The 20062-nt window shown below is 36.0% G+C and overlaps 1 protein-coding gene across 1 annotated transcript in view; it reads left to right on the forward strand.

The window, feature by feature from the left end:
- Chd1 (chromodomain helicase DNA binding protein 1) overlaps positions 1–20062 on the forward strand; it is a 62702-nt gene that overhangs the window by 19056 nt on the left and 23584 nt on the right. The window contains exons 5-18 of the mRNA XM_027401200.2: positions 1325–1474; positions 1627–1895; positions 2737–2962; positions 3654–3754; positions 4104–4282; positions 5394–5521; positions 7004–7220; positions 8294–8383; positions 10072–10262; positions 11390–11578; positions 13810–13972; positions 14721–14873; positions 18853–18924; positions 19492–19641. Of these exons, the coding sequence (XP_027257001.1) occupies positions 1325–1474; positions 1627–1895; positions 2737–2962; positions 3654–3754; positions 4104–4282; positions 5394–5521; positions 7004–7220; positions 8294–8383; positions 10072–10262; positions 11390–11578; positions 13810–13972; positions 14721–14873; positions 18853–18924; positions 19492–19641 (2278 nt within the window). The remainder of the gene's footprint in view (positions 1–1324; positions 1475–1626; positions 1896–2736; positions 2963–3653; positions 3755–4103; positions 4283–5393; positions 5522–7003; positions 7221–8293; positions 8384–10071; positions 10263–11389; positions 11579–13809; positions 13973–14720; positions 14874–18852; positions 18925–19491; positions 19642–20062) is intronic.

A 20062-nucleotide genomic window follows, 5' to 3' on the forward strand; every position in this document is an offset into this window, starting at 1 on the left:
TGAAACTTTCAAAAGTTTCAAGGTTTTTAGATTTTGACATTAGGAAGTAAGAACCTAATATGTATGTTTTATCTGAACTTTATATAATAATTACAAAATATTAACATATTGATTGAAAAGAAGCTAAGTAGCCAGAAACAGGAAAGATAAAGGTCACTATTTATTGAATATTTTTTGAGTTGATAATGTTGGGAGTGGTTTAGTGTCTATTTTACATACTTCTATGATTAAGCCCTTTTTTTGCTTTTGGTTTAATATTTTGAGACAGGGTTTCTTTGTGTAGTTTTGAAACCTGTTCTAGCCTCTATTCACTTTGTAGACCAGGTTGGCCTCAGACTCACAGAGATCTGCCTGCCTCGGCCTTCTGAGTGCTGGGATTAAAGGTGTGCGCCACTACTGCCTGCTATAATTCAGCTTTTTTTTTTTCTTAGAGAACATGTACTATTATTTAATAATCAGTTTAGGGACTGGAAAGGTGGCTCATCAATTAAAAGCAATGTCTGCTTTTCCAGAGGACAATGGCTCCCAATACCCACCTACATGGTGGCTGACAATTGTCTATAATTCCAGACTCAGGGAATCTGACACCCATTCTAGTCTCTGTGGTTCGCACCAGGAATGCCGGTGGTGTGCAGACATACATGCTGACAAAACACTCATAAACATAAAAGGATATGGCTTTTTCTTTCTCTATCCCATAAATTGTTATGTTTTCAGTACACTACAGTGCAGACTCCTCTCCTTGAGAAAAGGAGGGTCTTTCACTGGCAGGAAACTGTCCTCCAGATGCACAAGTGCTCACTTGTCATTTACATACTTGGCTGGATTCTTCCCCTTGGATTGCTCCAAGTCCTAATTCCCCCATGTGTAGACAAAACAAAATATAGCAAGTGACAGCACCATTGAGCAGGATGCACTTGGTGAATGCAGCCCAGCATGGCTGGGTCACCTGGACCTCAGCCGTGCTGAGTGGCTGCTTCAGCACCAAAAGGATATATTTTTAGAAATTACAGTTTCTAAAAAATTAAAATGAGAGGGCTAGAAAAACAGTATAGTATAGTTACAAACCTGTAATTATCTGTTCATATAGTATTCTTTCATTTGAGGTTTAATTAAATGATCAGTAAAACCCTGTGGTCTTTATAAGAGGTCTTTACAAAGAACTTCTCATTGTTACTCTACTGAGACTTTACTAATTTTCAGTGTGGTTCCAAGCAATAGTTTTCTTTATAGTCAATGGAATAGAATTTTGTTTTGATCATGTTTGTATTTTAATAATTAGTTTACTTATGATTAATATCTAAATAAAATATTCTATATGCAGTGAAGATTGGCAAATGTCGGGGTCAGGATCTCCGTCTCAGTCTGGTTCAGATTCTGAATCTGAAGAAGAGAGAGATAAAAGCAGCTGTGATGAGACAGAATCTGACTATGAGCCAAAAAACAAAGTCAAAAGCAGAAAACCTCAAAGTAGGTAAGTATAGTTAGTATTCTGTGTTTTGAGGCCAAAAATAGTCATTTAGAGAAGGGCTTTATTTTTTTATTTTTTATTTTTTTATAGTTTCTCAAAATTTTTTTATGCTAGTGTTCCTGTAAACACTTGTTTTTCTTCTTTTCCTTCCCCAGATGTAAGTCAAAAAATGGGAAAAAAATTCTTGGACAAAAAAAGAGGCAAATTGATTCATCTGAAGATGAGGATGATGAAGATTATGATAATGATAAACGAAGCTCTCGTCGCCAAGCTACAGTCAATGTGAGCTACAAGGAAGATGAAGATATGAAAACGGACTCAGATGATCTACTGGAAGTCTGTGGAGAGGATGTTCCTCAACCGGAGGAGGAGGAATTCGAAACAATAGAAAGGTTTATGGATTGCAGAGTTGGGAGGAGAGGAGGTATGGTTGCAAAAAGCATTGTATGGTTTGCTTATTCCCCTATTTACCCGAGTAAAGGACAGTATTTCTTAAAAATTTTCCAGTTTTGAAAGCAAAGAAAGTGAATTTTCTTCTGTTTTGCTTATTTGCTGTCAAAATGTAGATTGCTTGGCCAGCGTGTCTCTGAAAATGCCACTATTATAAAGTCCTTATATTATAGGTAGTGGGAAGGTTTCTAACTTAATAGATTTGCATTTTCCTTATATTTTAAATCAAACCATTTGTTTCTCTTTATATACTTTCAGCTTAAAGAATTTTTGTTTTGTATTTTTTTTACAATTTTTCCCCATGTCGCGAATATATGGGCTTTGTTATTGCTTAAGGTAACTGGAAAGTAAAATAATTAAAATAGCAATTTCCAAATTATTAGTTACTGTATGCTAATGGGTGTGTTGTTGAGTACCCCACTGTGTTTTGAAAAATTGACTTACTTAATACAAAAATTTACCTTTACTTAGTGTAATATATTGAGGACAACTTGTGTGAGTTGGTTCCTTCAATCATGTGAGTCTTGGAAGTAGAACCCCAGTTATCAAGCTTGATAGCAAGTCCTTTTGCCTGCTGAGCCATCACACTGTCCCTGTTATCCCTGTTTTTAAAGCTCCAGAGATTATTATTAGATTATTTTTCACTTCAAATTGTTCAGTGTTCTTTATTTATATGTGACATAACTTCCCATAGTTTTTTGTATTTTAATAGTTTGCCTATCTAATGAGTGGTTTTGTATACATACTCTTGAAACTTTATGTTGGAAAGAAATAACCCTGTAACAGAATTACATGCATTTTTCTTTTGTCTTTAGCTACTGGTGCTACTACAACCATTTATGCTGTTGAAGCAGATGGTGACCCAAATGCAGGATTTGAAAAAAACAAAGAGCCAGGAGATATACAGTATTTAATTAAGTGGAAAGGATGGTCACACATCCACAACACTTGGGAGACAGAAGAAACCCTCAAGCAGCAGAATGTCAGAGGGATGAAAAAATTGGATAATTATAAGAAAAAAGATCAGGAAACAAAAAGATGGTAAAAATGCTTTTTTCTTTTTTAAATAAGATTACAGTTAACTAAGCTTTATTAGTATTAAGAAACATAACTGAGAATAAAATGACAGCCTCAAATATTTATAGTCTATATTATTTCATCTCAGGGTGAAACTCTTAAGAATGTTCCGGTCTGAACTTGCCTTTTTTTTTTTTTAATATTATTTATTTATTTATTTATTTGTTATATATACAACATTCTGCTTCCATGTATAGCTGCACACCAGAAGAGGGCACCAGATTTCATAACGGATGGTTGTGAGCCACCATGTGGTTGCTGGGAATTGAATTCAGGACCTCTGGAAGAGCAGCCGGTACTCTTAACCTCTGAGCCATCTCTCCAGCCCTGAACTTGCCTTTTATAAGAATCATACAGACTGTTTCATACTCCCAGAAATTTGTAAATTAAAAAATTAATGATGTTGTCAGGGTATAAGCTTAGTATGAGACTGCTAACCTAGAACGTGCAAGGCCCTGGGTTCAGTCTCTGGCCTTGCAAAAGAAAAAGAAAAATTACTAATAATTTTTTCTCTCTGTTTCCAGTTTTTTCATTGTTCAGATTGGTTTATACCATTAAAGGGTACAATGGGAGCTTGTCTTAAGAGATAACTATCATTGAGATAAAGTTATTTAGAGGAAAATCTGAAGTTTGTTGTTGCTTTAAAATTTTTCAGGCTGAAAAATGCATCTCCAGAAGATGTGGAATATTATAATTGTCAGCAAGAACTTACAGATGATCTACACAAACAGTATCAGATAGTGGAGCGAATAATTGGTTAGTAGTAATAAATGTGATAAACTGTTATCTGTTTGGTATGCTTTTGAGATGGATTCCATTACGTTGCTGATGACGTTCTCAGTCTCGGAATCCTCGTGCCTCAGCTTCCTGAGTCGCTAGGATTGCAAGTGTGTACTTCAAGCCTGCCTTCAGACTTTCATCTGTGCTTGAAGTCATGTCAGCAAACATCAGAAATTTACTGTTTACACATGAAATATAGTAGCTTGGTTTTACCAAAATAAAATATTGCAATGTAGATGACTACTTTTCACTTGTGTAGCTTTTACTGAGTATGCCTCTTGTGTAATTAAATATAAATAAAATGAATACCTGATTCATCTCGCAGCTCATTCCAATCAAAAGTCAGCAGCTGGTCTTCCTGATTATTATTGCAAATGGCAGGGGCTTCCCTACTCAGAGTGCAGCTGGGAGGATGGAGCTCTCATTTCCAAAAAGTTTCAGTCATGCATCGATGAATATTTTAGCAGGAATCAGTCAAAAACCACCCCTTTTAAAGATTGCAAAGTGAGTACCAACATTTTGAATGAATGCAAATGTGTGTGTTGTGTTTCAAGCCTATATGGAGAGTTGAATCTTGAAGTCATATAGGCTTAAAGAGTACTTAGTTGGATATGCCTTTTAGAGAAACTGAGAGTCCTCTAGTGGCACTATTTAAAACATGAGAAATTGGTGGTAATGATGATGGGGTAGGGAAACTGAAAGAGTTTATTTCCCTCGAAGTTGGAAATGTATGCTGGGTTTAAAAGCAGCAGCTATGTTGCTGAAAGTAAGAACAGAGTCAGGGCATAGTCAAGAGAAACTATCTAGGACTATCTTCCCCAGAACTTTTGAAACTTAAATAGTTTACATAAAAATATTAGTGTTAGTTTTAAAGTCTAGGTACTACTTTATTACATTGGAACAATGGTTATGAATGAATTTGACTTTCCTTCCTTATGAATCATAGAAAGTAGCCATGTAGAAAGGAACCATCAGATACACTTCTTCTTTTTTTTTCTTTTCCTGTTTGAGTACTGGCTTCTCTGGGAGATGTAGAATATTATTGCCAGCAAGAATTTAGAAGTGATCTACACAAACAGTATTAGATAGTGGAACGTATAATTGGTTAGTAGTAAATTCGGATGAGACTGTTACTTTTTTTTTTTAATGAATTATTATGTACAGTGTTCTGTCTGCATGTATGTGTGCATGCCAGAAGAGGGCATCAGATCCCATTATAGATGGTTGTGAGCCACCATGTGGGTGCAGGGAATTGAACTCAGGACTTCTGGACGAGTGGCCAGTGCTGTTAACATCTGAGCCATCTGTTCAGCCATGTTTGTTGTATTTTTGAGCCAGGATTCTGTTCTCTTGCCTGTGCTAGCCTTGAGCTCAGGTTTCTCATGCTTCATGTTTTTAGAAACAGTCTTTTTGTCTCATCTGTTGATTCTGTGTTATGGATATACACCATCAGGCTTTGCTTCTCAGATATTTTGAGTCATAGAATCTCTGAAATGAATGATTTGAAATGTTAATGTTTATGGTGAAAGATAGGCTAAAGGACATTCATCTTTTTGCATGATTTTTTTTAAAAATATTAAGTAATTCTACATATTAATATTTGTTCTGATCAAAGGTATTGAAACAAAGACCAAGATTTGTAGCTCTGAAGAAGCAGCCATCCTATATTGGAGGACACGAGGGTTTAGAATTGAGAGACTATCAGCTGAATGGTTTAAATTGGCTTGCTCACTCTTGGTGCAAGTAAGTATATTCTAGTAGTTACCTACTTACATTGAGAGGATGAGACTTCCCCATTTCCTCACAGGTTACCAACCAAGTTCTTTCTTTAAAGGTTAAACCAGTTGTCAGTTTCCTCTAATAACCACCCAGAGGTGTCAGAGATTTCCGCAAGCTAAAACACTGTAGCAAAGCAGTGCTTGCTTGGGGTTTGCTGTGCAGGGAGCAGCACAGGTTTGATTTGGGGTCTGTGGCAAGCATCAGAGAAACATTATTTCACTTCATTTTAATGCATTCATCAAGGCATGTGAGATTTAAGTCTTTTAAGTGAGCCAGTGAACACAATGAAAATCATAATTCTCAGTGGAAAGTGTTTTCAGACTTTTTATGATATTTTCACATCCTTCAGATTCACAACCCATAGTTTCTTGATAGTGGCACTCAGACTTGGGTGTATATTCCAGTCTCTTAGACTGGCTGCATAGACAGTGCACTAGAAATTAATTGGTCAGAGAGGTAAGAGTTTAGGATTTATCTCAACCAGTTGATAAGTTACTTTCTCTTTTATTTCTCAATCCCTTCAAGGGTGGGCTTTCGATGCCTTTTTCTGTTTGGTGCTTTTTGAGGCAGGGTCTCATGGTCCAGCTGACAGAAACCCACTCTGTAGTCAAGGATGACCTTGAACTCCTGATTCTCCTGTGTTCACCTCAGGTGCTAGGATTGTAGGTGTACACCACCATGCTTGCCTAGGATATAGATGGTTTCTGCTTAGTATCATCATGCTTCCTTCACAAGGCACTGAAAGGCACAGTTGGTAAAGGTATGGGGGAGCCAGTTCCATTCCTGTTGTCACACTGTGTTTCCACAGAGTAGGTAATGAGGAAGGACATGGATGGGATTAATGATTAACACCAGAGGAGCTGAAGGAGTAAGAATAGATTTTATAGATACATAATTTAGGGATGCTTTCTTTTAATAAAGTTTGAGTTTAACTTATTTGATGATTACAATCCTTAAATGTTGTCACCCACATTATCCTGGAATATTTCTCCATTTCCTAGTTTTTTTCTAATAACCACTTAGTCCTTTCCTTTTTTCCCTGCTTCCTGTGGTCCCTATTCGTGAGGTCAAAACTTTTTAGGTTTTATTTTAGCTATACTTTTTCACTTTTATCCTTCCTAGTTACTTTTTACTTACTAATATATCTCTAGTCTACTTACTGTTAGATGAACTGTAATATTAGCTTTGTAGTTAGCTAAGAATAATATTAACTTAGCAAATTAAAGCAAATTTTATTATTATATGTTATTCATTTTGTTTCTTATAATGTTAATGATACTTATATTATTTATGTTGCTGATAGAAGTACTGTATTGCATGAAATACCTCTTAAGAGTTTCAGTCTATACAACCTTGTATAAAAAATGGGAGCAAATGGCATGAGAACATTTCTTGGTGAATTTAGACATTTATTGCATACATGGATTTTTGTTTTTAACTTTGTAGAGGAAACAGTTGTATACTTGCTGATGAAATGGGCCTTGGAAAAACAATACAGACGATCTCATTTTTGAACTATTTGTTTCATGAACATCAGTTGTATGGACCTTTTCTATTAGTTGTACCACTCTCCACTCTCACTTCCTGGCAAAGGGAGATTCAGACATGGGCATCTCAGATGAATGCCGTGGTGTATTTAGGTGACATTAACAGCAGAAACATGGTAAGTTGTTTTTCCATAAATTTAGAAGGATAGACAAATTTATCTTTGAGTATAAGTGCTTTGTGTTTTTTGTTTTGTCTCAGTAGTTTTAATTTTAGCATGTAATTTGCCACAAATCAGCGCCTAACACATGTTTAATTGATTATAATAAAAATTAAGTTGTGGGGCACATGAACATATTATGAATATATATGAATTACATTTTTTGTGGAAAACTTCAAATATTCATGAATAGTTTGCAGAGTGCAGTGAACATTCATATTTACACTTTTCAGGTTTTACCATTTTAACTGCCTGCTCATTTTGTTTGATCTTTCTTAGATGCCACTTTGACTCTTTTGGGGGGGGTGTCACCCAGCTCCCCAAAAAATCTCACACACAGACTTTTTCTTACTTCTAAATGTCTGACCTTAGCTTGGCTGGTTTTTAGTCAGCTTTTCTTAGCTTAAATTAGCCTGTTTATCTTTTGCCTGTGGGCTTTTATCTTTCTCTATTTCTGTATACTTTTCTATACTTCTTACTCTGTGGCTTGCAGTGTAGCTGGGTGGCTGGCCCCTGGAGGTCCTCCTCCTCATCCTGCTCTTTTATATTTTCTTCCCAAATTTATCCTCCTATTTATTCTCTCTGCCTGCCAGCCCTGCCTGTCCTTTCTCCTGCCTCACTATTATCAGCTCTTTAGTAGACCAATCAGGTGTTTCAGACTGGCTAACACAGCTTCATGGAGTTAAACAAATGCAACATAAATGAATGTGATACATATTTGCATCATTAAAAACAAGTGTTCCACAGCATAAGTAAATGTAAAACATCTTAAAATAATAATTTCAGAACAGTTATTAAGTGAATTGTTTGTTTTACCAAATGTGAGAACTTTAGTGGGAGGAATGTAATAAAATTAGGCTTGCTCCATTTTTTTTTAAAAGTTCAGCATACTTAATGTTGGATTTTATATTTACTGACTTTTATTATATCTTTGTGTGTGTACTTTAAATGACTTTTAGTTCATTTTAGATATTTAAGTAGAAATGTAATTTAACTTGGTGATTCTATTTGTCCTTAAAATTTCATAATAGATAAGAACTCATGAATGGATGCATCTCCAGACCAAACGATTAAAATTTAATATACTTTTAACAACTTATGAAATTTTATTGAAGGACAAGGTATGTATTACTTGTGTTAGTGTTTTCTGTTTAGTGTCAGTTTTCCTGTATCATGTGTTGGGGTCAGAATGAAAGAATATTTAAGTTATAGAATAGGTCTGCAAACTGTAACCTTGGGGTGGGGCTCTTAACTTTTAAATGGCCCTTGAGTTGAGAATGATTTTTTTTTTTTTTTGGTTTTTTTTCGAGACAGGGTTTCTCTGTGGCTTTGGAGGCTGTCCTGGAACTAGCTCTTGTAGACCAGGCTGGTCTCTCAAACACACTGACACCCCCCCACCCCCCTAGTGCTGGGATTAAAGACGTGCGCCACCGCTGCCGCCCGGCTCCATTGGATTAATAGAGTGGATATTTGTGGAAAGGGCACTGAGCAACAAAAAAATCGTGGCAGTAATTGCACTGCGTGCGCCACCAACACCTGGCTGAGTTGAGAATGAATTTTTTATAATTTTAAAGAAGCTGAAATATGACAGCACATTGGTCTGCAAAGTCTAAAGTATTTCTCATCTCTTAGTTTTAGAAAAAGCTTACCAATTATTATTTAGGTGGAATTTATTTGTTAGTGTAGTTTCATTTCTGTTACTGTGCACAGCAATGTAGTGGAGGGAGGGCTTAGTTGCCTTATGTCATTACAGTTGTCACAGTCATCATGAAGGAAGTCAGGGCAGAGTTTAAGCAGTGACTCTTAGTTGAAAGCGTGGCAAAGGCTACTTGCTGACTTGCTCTCGGGTTCACACTTAGGTGATCCTGTGCTGTGTATTAATGCTATCTAGGGATGGTGCCACCTACGGTGGCCCAAGCACTCCTATAGTAATTAGCAGTCAAGACAAGCCAATAGGCTAGTCTGATCGAAACAGTTCTTCAACTGAGGTTTCATTTCTCAGATGACTTTAGATTGTATCATGGTAACTAGCACATTGTCTTAGATCAAATGCTTTGTAACTGTTGTTTCATTTACTTCTTGTATGTTTCTATTGACTATTTCTACTTTATTGAAAAGTCAGTTCTCAGAGAGCACCATGAGTTTGTCTAATGTTACATAGGTAGTAATGGCAGAATCAGGCCTGTCTTTATTTCAAGTCTCAAGAGACCTAAATTTATGTGTTAAAACCCTACTGTTTATGGAAATCATGTGATTAGCAATGCTTGCACTGGATCATGACACTGAAGTTGATACTCATTCATAGAGACCTTTGTTGGACTTAGACTAAAAATCTTGTATAAAATTTTGAAGTGGTAGTATCATCTTTGTTCCTTTTTGATCATTGTTTAAGCTAATACAGGCTGATATTCTCCATTTTCTATTGGTTAAATTAGTCACTGAAGAAATTTTATTTTGTATGGTAAGTTGCTTGATTTGAGGATTACAATTAAGTCTTGAAACATCTATCTATCTATCTATCTATCTATCTATCTATCTATCTATGTATCAATCATCCATCCATCCATCTATCTATGTTCTTTTAGTCAGAGTTTCTCTGTTTAGCCCTGGCTGTTCTGAATTTCACTCTGTAGACCAGGTTGGTCTTGAACTCAACCGAGATTCTCCTTTCTGTGCCTCCCCAGTGCCCAGTTTAGTTTCTAATTTTAATTTGCCTCATTTAGTAATATTAAGTTCAGATCAAATAAGAAAGTTAAATTTGAATTCTTATTTCTCTAAATGTAATAACTGTTCTTTTGTTCATTTTAAGGCATTCCTTGGTGGTCTAAATTGGGCATTTATAGGCGTTGATGAAGCACATCGATTAAAAAATGATGATTCCCTTCTTTATAAAACTTTAATTGATTTTAAATCTAATCATCGTCTCCTTATTACTGGAACTCCTCTACAAAACTCCCTGAAAGAGCTCTGGTCATTGCTACATTTCATTATGCCAGAAAAGTAAGACAACCTGGGACATATATAGTTTATATGCTAAGATTCAGTTGGGAAAAATTTAGGGAATCAAGCTAGTGATTTAAATGATATTGGGTCTCAGATCATTAAAATTGAAAAAAATGGGGTAGAATAATTTTTGGATTTGTAATTTGAATTTTTAAATGATTAGATATAACTTGCAGTGTATACATTAAAATTTTTTATGTGTTTGAGTATTTTACCTGCATATATGTATGTGTACCATGTGTATACAGTGTCTAAGGAAGCCAGAAGAGGGCATTGGTTTCCCTGGAAGTAGAGTCATAGAACTGTAGTGAGCTGCCATGTGGACTCTGGGAATGGAAACCAGTTCCCCTGCAGAGCCAGCAGATTCTCTGAATCACTGAGTCATCTCTTTAGCACAATAAATTTTAATTGATTTTGCATATGTGCAAAATATACCTTACTTGGGAAACTAGAATACTACTGTTCTTTATAGTTAACAGTATCAGTTATAGTACCCACAGAGTGTGCTAGTAATCTTAAATGGAAATTAGACTAGAAAAGGTTAAATAATTATCACATTTTTTTCTCAGTGTCTTGAACTTTACATGGTATGCCTGAGAAATATTTTAGTGACAACTATTTGTGTCTATGAAGAATTCAATTCAGAATAGTCATAACAACTTTATTCACCTATATGAATATATGAATTACAATTTCATGTATATGTATATAAAACTATATATGTATATATAGTTGTAATATATAAGTTACAACTTTATTTTAAAAAATATACATTTCATCTTTATGGTGCAGTTCTACAAGATGAGCCTAATACATCACACGTGCCAGGGAAGCCGTTTACATTAGCTGTATCTCCAGCCCTTGTTTTACTTTTTTGTTTTGAGGTAGGGGCTCCCTCAGTTGCTCAGGCTAGCCTTGAAGGCACTGTATCTTAGATTGGATCATACATACTTATTCATATATGCATATAGATACATATATACATATACACTCACACATACTTACATTTGTATGTGTATGTATGTATAGGGAGACTTCTTGGGTGGAAGACTTTTAGAGGTGATGCATTTTAGGTCTAACATACAATTTGCTTATTTTCAATAACTGTTTTTTAAATTTTTTAGGTTTTCTTCCTGGGAAGATTTTGAAGAAGAGCATGGCAAAGGCAGAGAGTATGGTTATGCAAGCCTCCACAAGGAGCTTGAGCCATTTCTGTTACGCAGAGTTAAGAAAGATGTAGAAAAATCTCTTCCTGCCAAGGTTGAGCAGATTTTAAGAATGGAAATGAGTGCTTTACAGAAACAATATTACAAGTAAGCTGAACACAGAACATGTAATTCAGAATTAACTGTCTTTGTCCTCATGGTGCCCCACTTCCTCACATCCAGGGTCTTAGAGTAGTAGCAACTCCTTCAATTTTAGAATAAGTTTTTTCTGTGGCTAATTAGTAGGTAGTGTTAATGCTGGATCCAAGATTAAATCATTGTCTTAAAAGATTTATGAGACTTTGTATGTATGTATGGGTATCATGTACATGCCTGCTGCCTGCAGAGCTCAGAGTAGAGCATAGGGTCTGCTGGAACTTGAGTTACAGATACTTGTGAACTGTTGTGTGGTTACTGGGAGCTGAACCCAGGTCCTCTGCAAGGGTGGCAAGTGCTCTTAACTACCGAGCCATGTTTTTAACATGTCACCCTGTGGTCCCGTATGTTTATAATTTTTACCTTTCCACAAGCCTGACATGTTCAGTAATTGTGGTAATTGACAGAGTTAAAGAAACCTGAGACAAAATTTTAAACCTCTTTTCTTTTTTTTTTTATTTTTCTTTTTGAAGAAAATGAACAAGCCATATTTTGAGTTAAGTTTCTGGTCAAATTTATTTAGTGACTTTTCAAAGAATAAAACCTAAATTATGTCCTAACATCTATTCAAATACTTACTTGTACAAGGAAGTATTGCAACTATATTGGAATCTTTTAAAAGTTAAATTTTATGGTGAGAATCCGTACATACCATGCCCTTATAAGTGGATTTATTGAAGGTGTTATGGTGCACACTGTGATTAGACTCAGGAGTTTATCAGAGTGAGATTGAGACTGCAAATCCATCTAGGCACTTAATGAGTCCCAGGCAAGCCTGGGGTATCGGGCAAGACCTACATGGAAAAAAGTACTACCAGGTACCTATGACTTAGTTATTATTAGCACTCTGATTTCTTCTATTTCTCTATTCTTTTCACATGTGTCAGAGGTAGTTTTTTTATCCATATTTTTCATGTATCTAAAATTTTTTAAGAATATTATTACCCAACTCTAACATTTTAAAGGTTTTTGATGTCAGTGTTCAATCAGATTTTCCTACTTTAAATTTTGCTTCTTTCAGAAATGTTATCTTCCTGTGGCAATTTAGTGCTGCATTTGTAGGTTCTCCCTTTGTTTGTTTTCCCTTAAAATTCCTTTAGTAAGGGAAATAGTTTTTGCACAGTGTTGATTTAGCATAGTATATACTTCTGGAATGTTTAAAAATATTTATTTTATTTATTTCCTGTAGATCAAGGTGATTGTTTAGATTTGGGTTTTTGTTTCTGGAGGGGATATTTATAATGGAAAAGGGTAATATTCTTATTAAGTGTTGTTTGGGATTGTTGTATTTGGAAGAATGTTAAAATTTAAAAATGAAAAGAATTTGGAGAAGTTAAAAGGAGAAAGATATAACCCCTATACTTGTCTCAGTATTGATTGTTTACTATAAACTTATATATCTTCTGGGCACTTTTCTTGTTACTGTGGTAATAAAATTTGATTATAAATGTTGTATGTGCCTCCTGCTGGGGTGGTAGAGATAGTCCTAACTGATGCCCAAATTAGCCTTGAAAGAGTGTCACAAATATCTCCAGAAACAAATTCTAAATACAGTAAAATAAGTGTTGAGCCTTTATGGCCTCTTACAGAATCAAGCATTGCACATGGACTCCTCTTTGCCTTCTAAGTAAGTTCAGGCAAATGCTGAGTAACCAGTAAAAAAGAAAGATGATAAAAGACTATCTAGGTATTTGGGGGGCTTTAAGTATCTTCATAAGCTAAATTTGCAAGAAAGGAAGTTAATAATAGACCTAAAGTAGGTCTTGGGAGTGTTTTAAGGTGCATATGCATTGCATAATTACAATTTAGAGAGAGCAGTATGACTGAAGCCAGGGATTCTCATGAAACTATGAAAAATGTAGTTCTAAAAACTTGTCAGATGGAATAAAATTTGTAAGATTGATACAGTAGGCGATCATTCCACAAAACTTAAGGATTAATGTATTTATTATACTACATAAAGCCTTTGTGTGTAGTTGATGGATCAATCAAGTTATATGGCTTTTTTGTTTGTTTTTTGTTTTGTTTTAAGTTTTAACACGTGAGGTTCAATCCATCCTGTTTCTAATCATGAGCTTCAGAATGGTGAAATTTTGACTTGGTATTAGTGTTGTTTTTTAAGCTTCCAGGATTTGTCTTGGTGATCTGCTGAACATTGTTTTGTGTGACTTTTGTTTTTGAAGATGGATTTTAACTAGGAATTACAAAGCCCTCAGCAAAGGTTCCAAGGGCAGTACCTCAGGCTTTTTGAACATTATGATGGAGCTAAAGAAATGTTGTAACCATTGCTACCTCATTAAACCACCAGATAATAATGAATTCTATAATAAACAGGAGGCCTTACAAGTAAGAATTTTTAACTATTACTTTTGGTAAAGCAGAATTCTAAGAATATATATTTCAGTTTTAGCTTAAAATGGCATAGTGATTTAATATATTCATTCAAAGAAGTTCTCTTTGGCTAATGTTTCATTTAAATAATGGTCTTAGTTATGTTTCTTTTATATTTATGAAAGCTTTTAAAATTACAATTTATAAGCATAGTCTTCCAAGCCAGTGGATTGTATTGATTTATCAGACAAAAATCCATTTGTGTGCCCTTGATTCTGATGTGGCTGAATCTGGCTTTAGATAGTCGTCTAAAGGAGGGCTTGGCTCCACAGATCCTACCCTTTGTTACTGTTGGAAGACATTTGTGATTCACAATAGTGCATTGGGGGTGAGAATCTCTGAATTAAAAAGAGTATGCTTGCTTTTAAAGTAGTATTGTTTTTTTGGGGGGGGGTATGCTTGTTTGGCTAAGACTTGGAGAAATAGTGTAAGTGCCAGCAAACAGAATGATGCAGCACCATTTTCCTGCCAAAAATTACCAGTGTAATGGTGCATGGCTAGGGTGATTTAATTTATGTAATAGAGTAAAATGGGAAAGTCCTAGAAATTCTTGAAAGCTAAAATGAGTTTATCTTTGGCATTATGAAAAACTTAAAATCTCAGTTGGAAATAATTGGAGCAACTGCAATATTAAGTCGAACACTGTACTACTATTTATTTCTTTATCACATGTTGTAATAGTTTTAATTTATTGTTTCTTTAGCACTTAATCCGTAGTAGCGGAAAATTAATTCTTCTAGACAAGCTGTTAATTCGCCTAAGAGAAAGAGGCAACCGAGTACTCATTTTTTCTCAGATGGTGCGGATGTTAGATATACTTGCAGAATATTTGAAGTATCGTCAATTCCCCTTTCAAGTAAGCATTTCATTGTCTTTTAAGTTTTGTCATGTTCTTGAGCTTATTTTGTAGAATTATGTTTGTGATTATTTTGCATATAAATTATATTTCTCTTAAACATACAGACTTACTTAGAGAATTCTATTTGTCACTGTTCTCTCTAAGAGTTTCATTTTTTTCACTAATTTTAATTTTAATTCTGTCTTCTATGTTGCATTTCGTTAAAAGCTGGACTAAGGCAGTGTTTCTAGGTTAAGATAGGACTGGAGGGAAGCTTTTTGAATTCAGATGAAGTCTGAGGAAGGAGAAGCTGTCGTTGGACACACTGCCAGGATGGTGCAGGTTCTGATGGTCTGTGTATTGGTGGTTAGCCTTGCTCATGGTTTGCAGAATAAAATTAGAGATGGGAGCAGATCAAAGAAGCCTTGCACCCTGTCAGTCCTTGCTTAAGATTCATGCTGACACTTACTAAGTGGAAGCAAAGCCTTCACTGAGAGTGTTCTAATACTAGAATCAGGCCCTATTCTCAGTACTTTACACCTAATGATTGATTTCTTTTTCATCAATTGTGTGTGAGTGTTTGCTCAGGGGTGCTCTCATGGAGGTCAGGACAATTTTGTGGAGCCAATTCTCCTACATTCATGTGGGCTCCAGGGGTTAGACCCAGGTCCCCAGGCTTGCTTTGCAAACACCTGTACCTATCAAGTCACCTTACTGTCCCCCTTGGAATAGTACCCGGAACATAGCGGACATTCAGTGGTATTTATTTAATATAGGCAGAAGAGTCACTTAGAACTAGTTTACAGAGTCTCTGCTCTGGAAGCTTTCATTTTGTTATGTTACACATGTAGTTTACAAGTAAAAATGCTATACATTTTGTCGTGAAACACAGTTACATAGTACATAAAAAACAAACAAATATAGTAATTTTTTTATATTTAATTTTTTATTAGTTCAAATTAGGAACAAGCTTGCTTCACATGTCAATCCCTTCTCCCTCTCCCTCCCCTCCCCCTAACCTCCCCCTGCATCCACCCTCCAAACAGTAATTTAAGGGGAAACAGAACAGTACCACCATTTGTAACTAAATAGCAGTTTTGTACTGTATCAAGGGATAAATGTACAAAATGCTTCTAAAAGCTCCAGTCCTCTGCCCAAAGCTCTTTTCATTCCTAGATTTTCAGAGGGAAACGTTTTTTATATTTATTTAAACCACACCAAAATAAATGATACATGACCATTCTAGGTTTTACTAATTGTAATTTTTATTTTAACAGAAAAGAAACATGATTCTTTTTTCAGGTTTTAGACCTCTTCATTTGGGGGAAGATTTGGACCACTTCTCTCAGAACCACTGATAATCAGTTCCTGAAAATGATTTTCATGGGGCTGGAGAGGTAGAAAACAGAAGCAAATGAGGGTGCCTCCTGCTCTTTCAGAGGACCTAAGTTTAGTTCTTAGTACTCATTTTGGGTTGTTTACAACAGCTGTATCTCCAGCCTGTGGGATCCTACACCCTCTTCTGGCCTCTGGGGGAATTTGCATGCATGTGTGCATGTATATAACAGTCAAAAATGAAAATTTAAACAGTTTTTTAGAGTTAAAGCTACATTTATAGTATAAAGACATTAGTAAAATTCTCATAATTCTTTTCTTCTATAACTCAGGCTGGCTTTGAACTCACTGTGTAATCATGGATTTCACTGGTTATTAGTCCTTCAAGCACTTTGTATGTGCATCCAGGCTTGTTTTATGTGGTGCTGTGGAGTGAGCCCAGGGCCTTGTGCATGCTAGCTAAATACTCTAAAGACTAGCTGCATCACCACCCTTCCTTCCACTTTTGTAGATAATAAGGTCTCCCTCATACTGGCCCTGAACCAGATCCTCCCACTTCAGCCTCTGAGGATGACCCAGGAGTCCCAGATGTCTTTAAAAATCAGTGCTGGGGGCTGGAGAGTGCTCAACAGTTCAGAGCGTTTGCTACCCTTAGAGGACCTGAGTTGGTTGCTAGCACAAACACTGGTTGATTCCTCACTACTTGTAGCTCCCGCTGATTTGACATCTGCTGGCCTTCAAGGACACACAGAACCACACATGCACACATAACTTTAAAAAAAATCTTTAAAAAATGATAACTTTAATACACACTGTCTCTTCACTTCCCCAAAAAAGTCATCTAACAGCAGGAAAGCGTCGAGGTCTGGGAACAGAAAGGGAGCATGGCGAGGCTCAGGGCCAAGAGGTGGGACGGTAGAATCTGAGTGCAGTAGCTTGTGGTGACAGACTTAGCAGATTTAAGGGAATGGACAGTAAGCTGTCAGGGTATATGTGAGAAATTCACTAATCTATACTGAAGAGACTATAAGAATGGAAGGAGGAGGCAGGGCTTTCATAAATCTAAACTAGGAGATAGTTGAAAAACATGTTTTGAAAGGATCCATTTTGTCGGGCATATTATTGCATGCCTTTAATTCCAACACTGGGGAGGCAGAGGCCATCAGATCTCTGAGTTTAAGGCCAGCCAGGGATGCAGAGTTCCTGTCTCAAAAACAAACAGGCAAACAGAAAAAGCAACCTGTTTTACCTCTACTCTATTTGAAACTTGAAACCCAACTAAGTCATAGCCTAGGTTTCAGCTTGATTGGTTTTTGTTTAATAGGTTAAACCCAAAATAGTAAAGCTTATCAAGCAACCAAAAATACATTTTCTCCTGTGGGGTGAAAGTCGGTGCCTTGTTCATACTAGGGAAGTGCACTGCCACAGAGCCACACTCCCAGAAACAAATCTTTTTGTATATGTTTTGTATCATAATATCTACCTGCATTTTTGTCTTTACTGTTGTAGATAGTGTCATACTTTTTTGTTGTTGCTTTCCTTGTTGATTTATGGAAGTGTCATTGATACTTGGTTATTCATCTTGATTTTAAGTAGAGTTGCTTTTGACTTTCCCTCTCCTCAGCCCCCAGCCCCAGCTGAGTGCCCAATCCAGAGCCTGCTCTACCACTGAGCTAATTCTCCAACCCCAACTTTCCATTTCTTAAGTAGTCATTATCTCAGAATAATGATTTACATTTTTGCCAATCCTTAGCTACTTTTTTTCTGACAGTACTGAAAATTAGAATGGTCCAACAATGATTGTAACTCTGGTTGTGAGTAAATTTCTGCATGTTAATTTTTTTTCTTGTTAAAAAGCTTTCTTTTTATATTCTCCTTTATCAATGGAGAATTAGTACCAAAAATAATTACTAAATGTTATCAGCTAGGGCTGGAGAGATGGCTGCTCTTCCAGATGTCCTGAGTTCAATTTCCAACAGTCACATGGTGACGTACAGCCACTTCTAATGAGATCTGGGGCCATCTTCTGGCCTGCAGGCATATATGCAGACAAAACACTGTATACCTAATAAACAAATAAATCTTAAAAAAATGTTATCAGCTGTTAAAAATGTATATGCTAACAAAGCAGAACTTGGCATATTGCTTCCCAAATTGGTAGTTACTTAATGTGTCACTTAAAAGCATGGCTCATGGGCAATACATGTAGCAAGTTAGTTATATTGTACAACCAATGAGTGTTTAACAGCCCCCTCCACATGCCAGGGGTTGAACCACAAGCCTCACATATAATTAGGTAGATACTCTCTGCTATGAAGTCACACCCCAAGCTTAATAATGACTAATGTTTAGTGAACACTTCATTGGCTGCTGTGCTGTTATTTTCACTGACTATACTGCCAAAGAAACAGGTAAGAGGAAAATAATGGAATCACTACTCATGGAGGCTGCTTGTCCAGATTCATCTTGTCTTTCAAACTGTTCATCAGAAATAGCTAAATGGTACTGGCTCAGAAAATCTGGGTTGGGCTCTGTGAATACCATTTCTTTTTGTTCTCAGGTGATTCTAGTGTGTTACCCAGTAACCACACTGGGCTTAGTGATTTTAGTTGTTTAACATTTGGCTGTGGTTTGTGAAGTGTTTTAATTTGTTTTATCCTAGAGATTAGATGGATCCATAAAAGGGGAGCTGAGGAAACAAGCACTAGATCATTTTAATGCTGAGGGATCAGAGGTACGAATGTTCTCAAAGTTATGCATTGTGTTTTAATTATTTTATTTTGTTTAGTATTATATGTCCTTTGTTTTTAAAGAGTTGGTGCTGGTCTGCTTTCACTAGCTTTTATGTTTGTATTATATGTTAAATCTGATCATTTTAACATAGTTAATTTACTTCAGTATAAATTAACCTTCTATCATTAGAATTTGTTGTGTGACTTTTTTAAGAAAAAAATTACTCTATTTCAGCCTTTCCTGTTTTCATCTGATGTAATAAGCACTATGTTGAATTGTTAGTACTACATGTTTTGAAATCCTGTTGACTGATCCTCATTATTGTTATTATTTATGTTGTTGGAGACCAAGACCAGGGCCTTGTGCTGCTAGGCATGTGCTCTACCACTTGAGCCACAAAACAGCATTAGTTAATTGTTTTAATGTTGCCTTTCAGTTTAATGGTGTCATTAGTAAAATACTTTCAATTGAGAAAATCAGTTGTAAATTATGTTGAGTCTGTTGGTAACAGATTAGGATCTAACAGATTTTAGGATCTAAAATTTCATATATTTAAAATTCCTTGTAGGATTTCTGCTTTTTGCTTTCTACAAGAGCTGGGGGTTTAGGCATTAACCTAGCCTCTGCTGACACTGTTGTTATATTTGATTCTGATTGGAATCCACAAAATGATCTTCAGGCTCAAGCAAGAGCTCATCGAATTGGGCAGAAGAAACAGGTATATTAATTTTGTTATTTGACTGTTTTGAGTATTTTTCTTCTTTTTCAAAACTGCTGTGTAGGTTTGACTAAGGCAATGGGAGATCATTGAGACCCAGTCACACAGTTTTTGATGAGCAGCAGGAAACCCAGAGTCTGACAGAACTGAGAGAGAGCTTTGTGTCAGGCTCTGCGTTTTGTTCAGATTGTAACTAGAATGAATGTTACGTATTCAATATAAAACTTCATTTGTTGGCTTATGTATTACAAGGGCACACAAGTTTCTCTATACACGATTGCCAGCCCCAGCCAAGACAGATTGTGTGCAGCCATCCACTGTTGTTTGAACAGGTCAAGGTGGTCCTGACCATTTGACCAGGAAGAATTTGTCCAAGCATCAGCCTTTGTTGAATTTGTTAAAGTTTCTTGATAACAGAGCT

The sequence above is a fragment of the Cricetulus griseus genome, chromosome 2 (genome assembly GCF_003668045.3).
Source record: "Cricetulus griseus strain 17A/GY chromosome 2, alternate assembly CriGri-PICRH-1.0, whole genome shotgun sequence".
NCBI classification, from domain to species: Eukaryota; Metazoa; Chordata; class Mammalia; order Rodentia; family Cricetidae; genus Cricetulus; species Cricetulus griseus.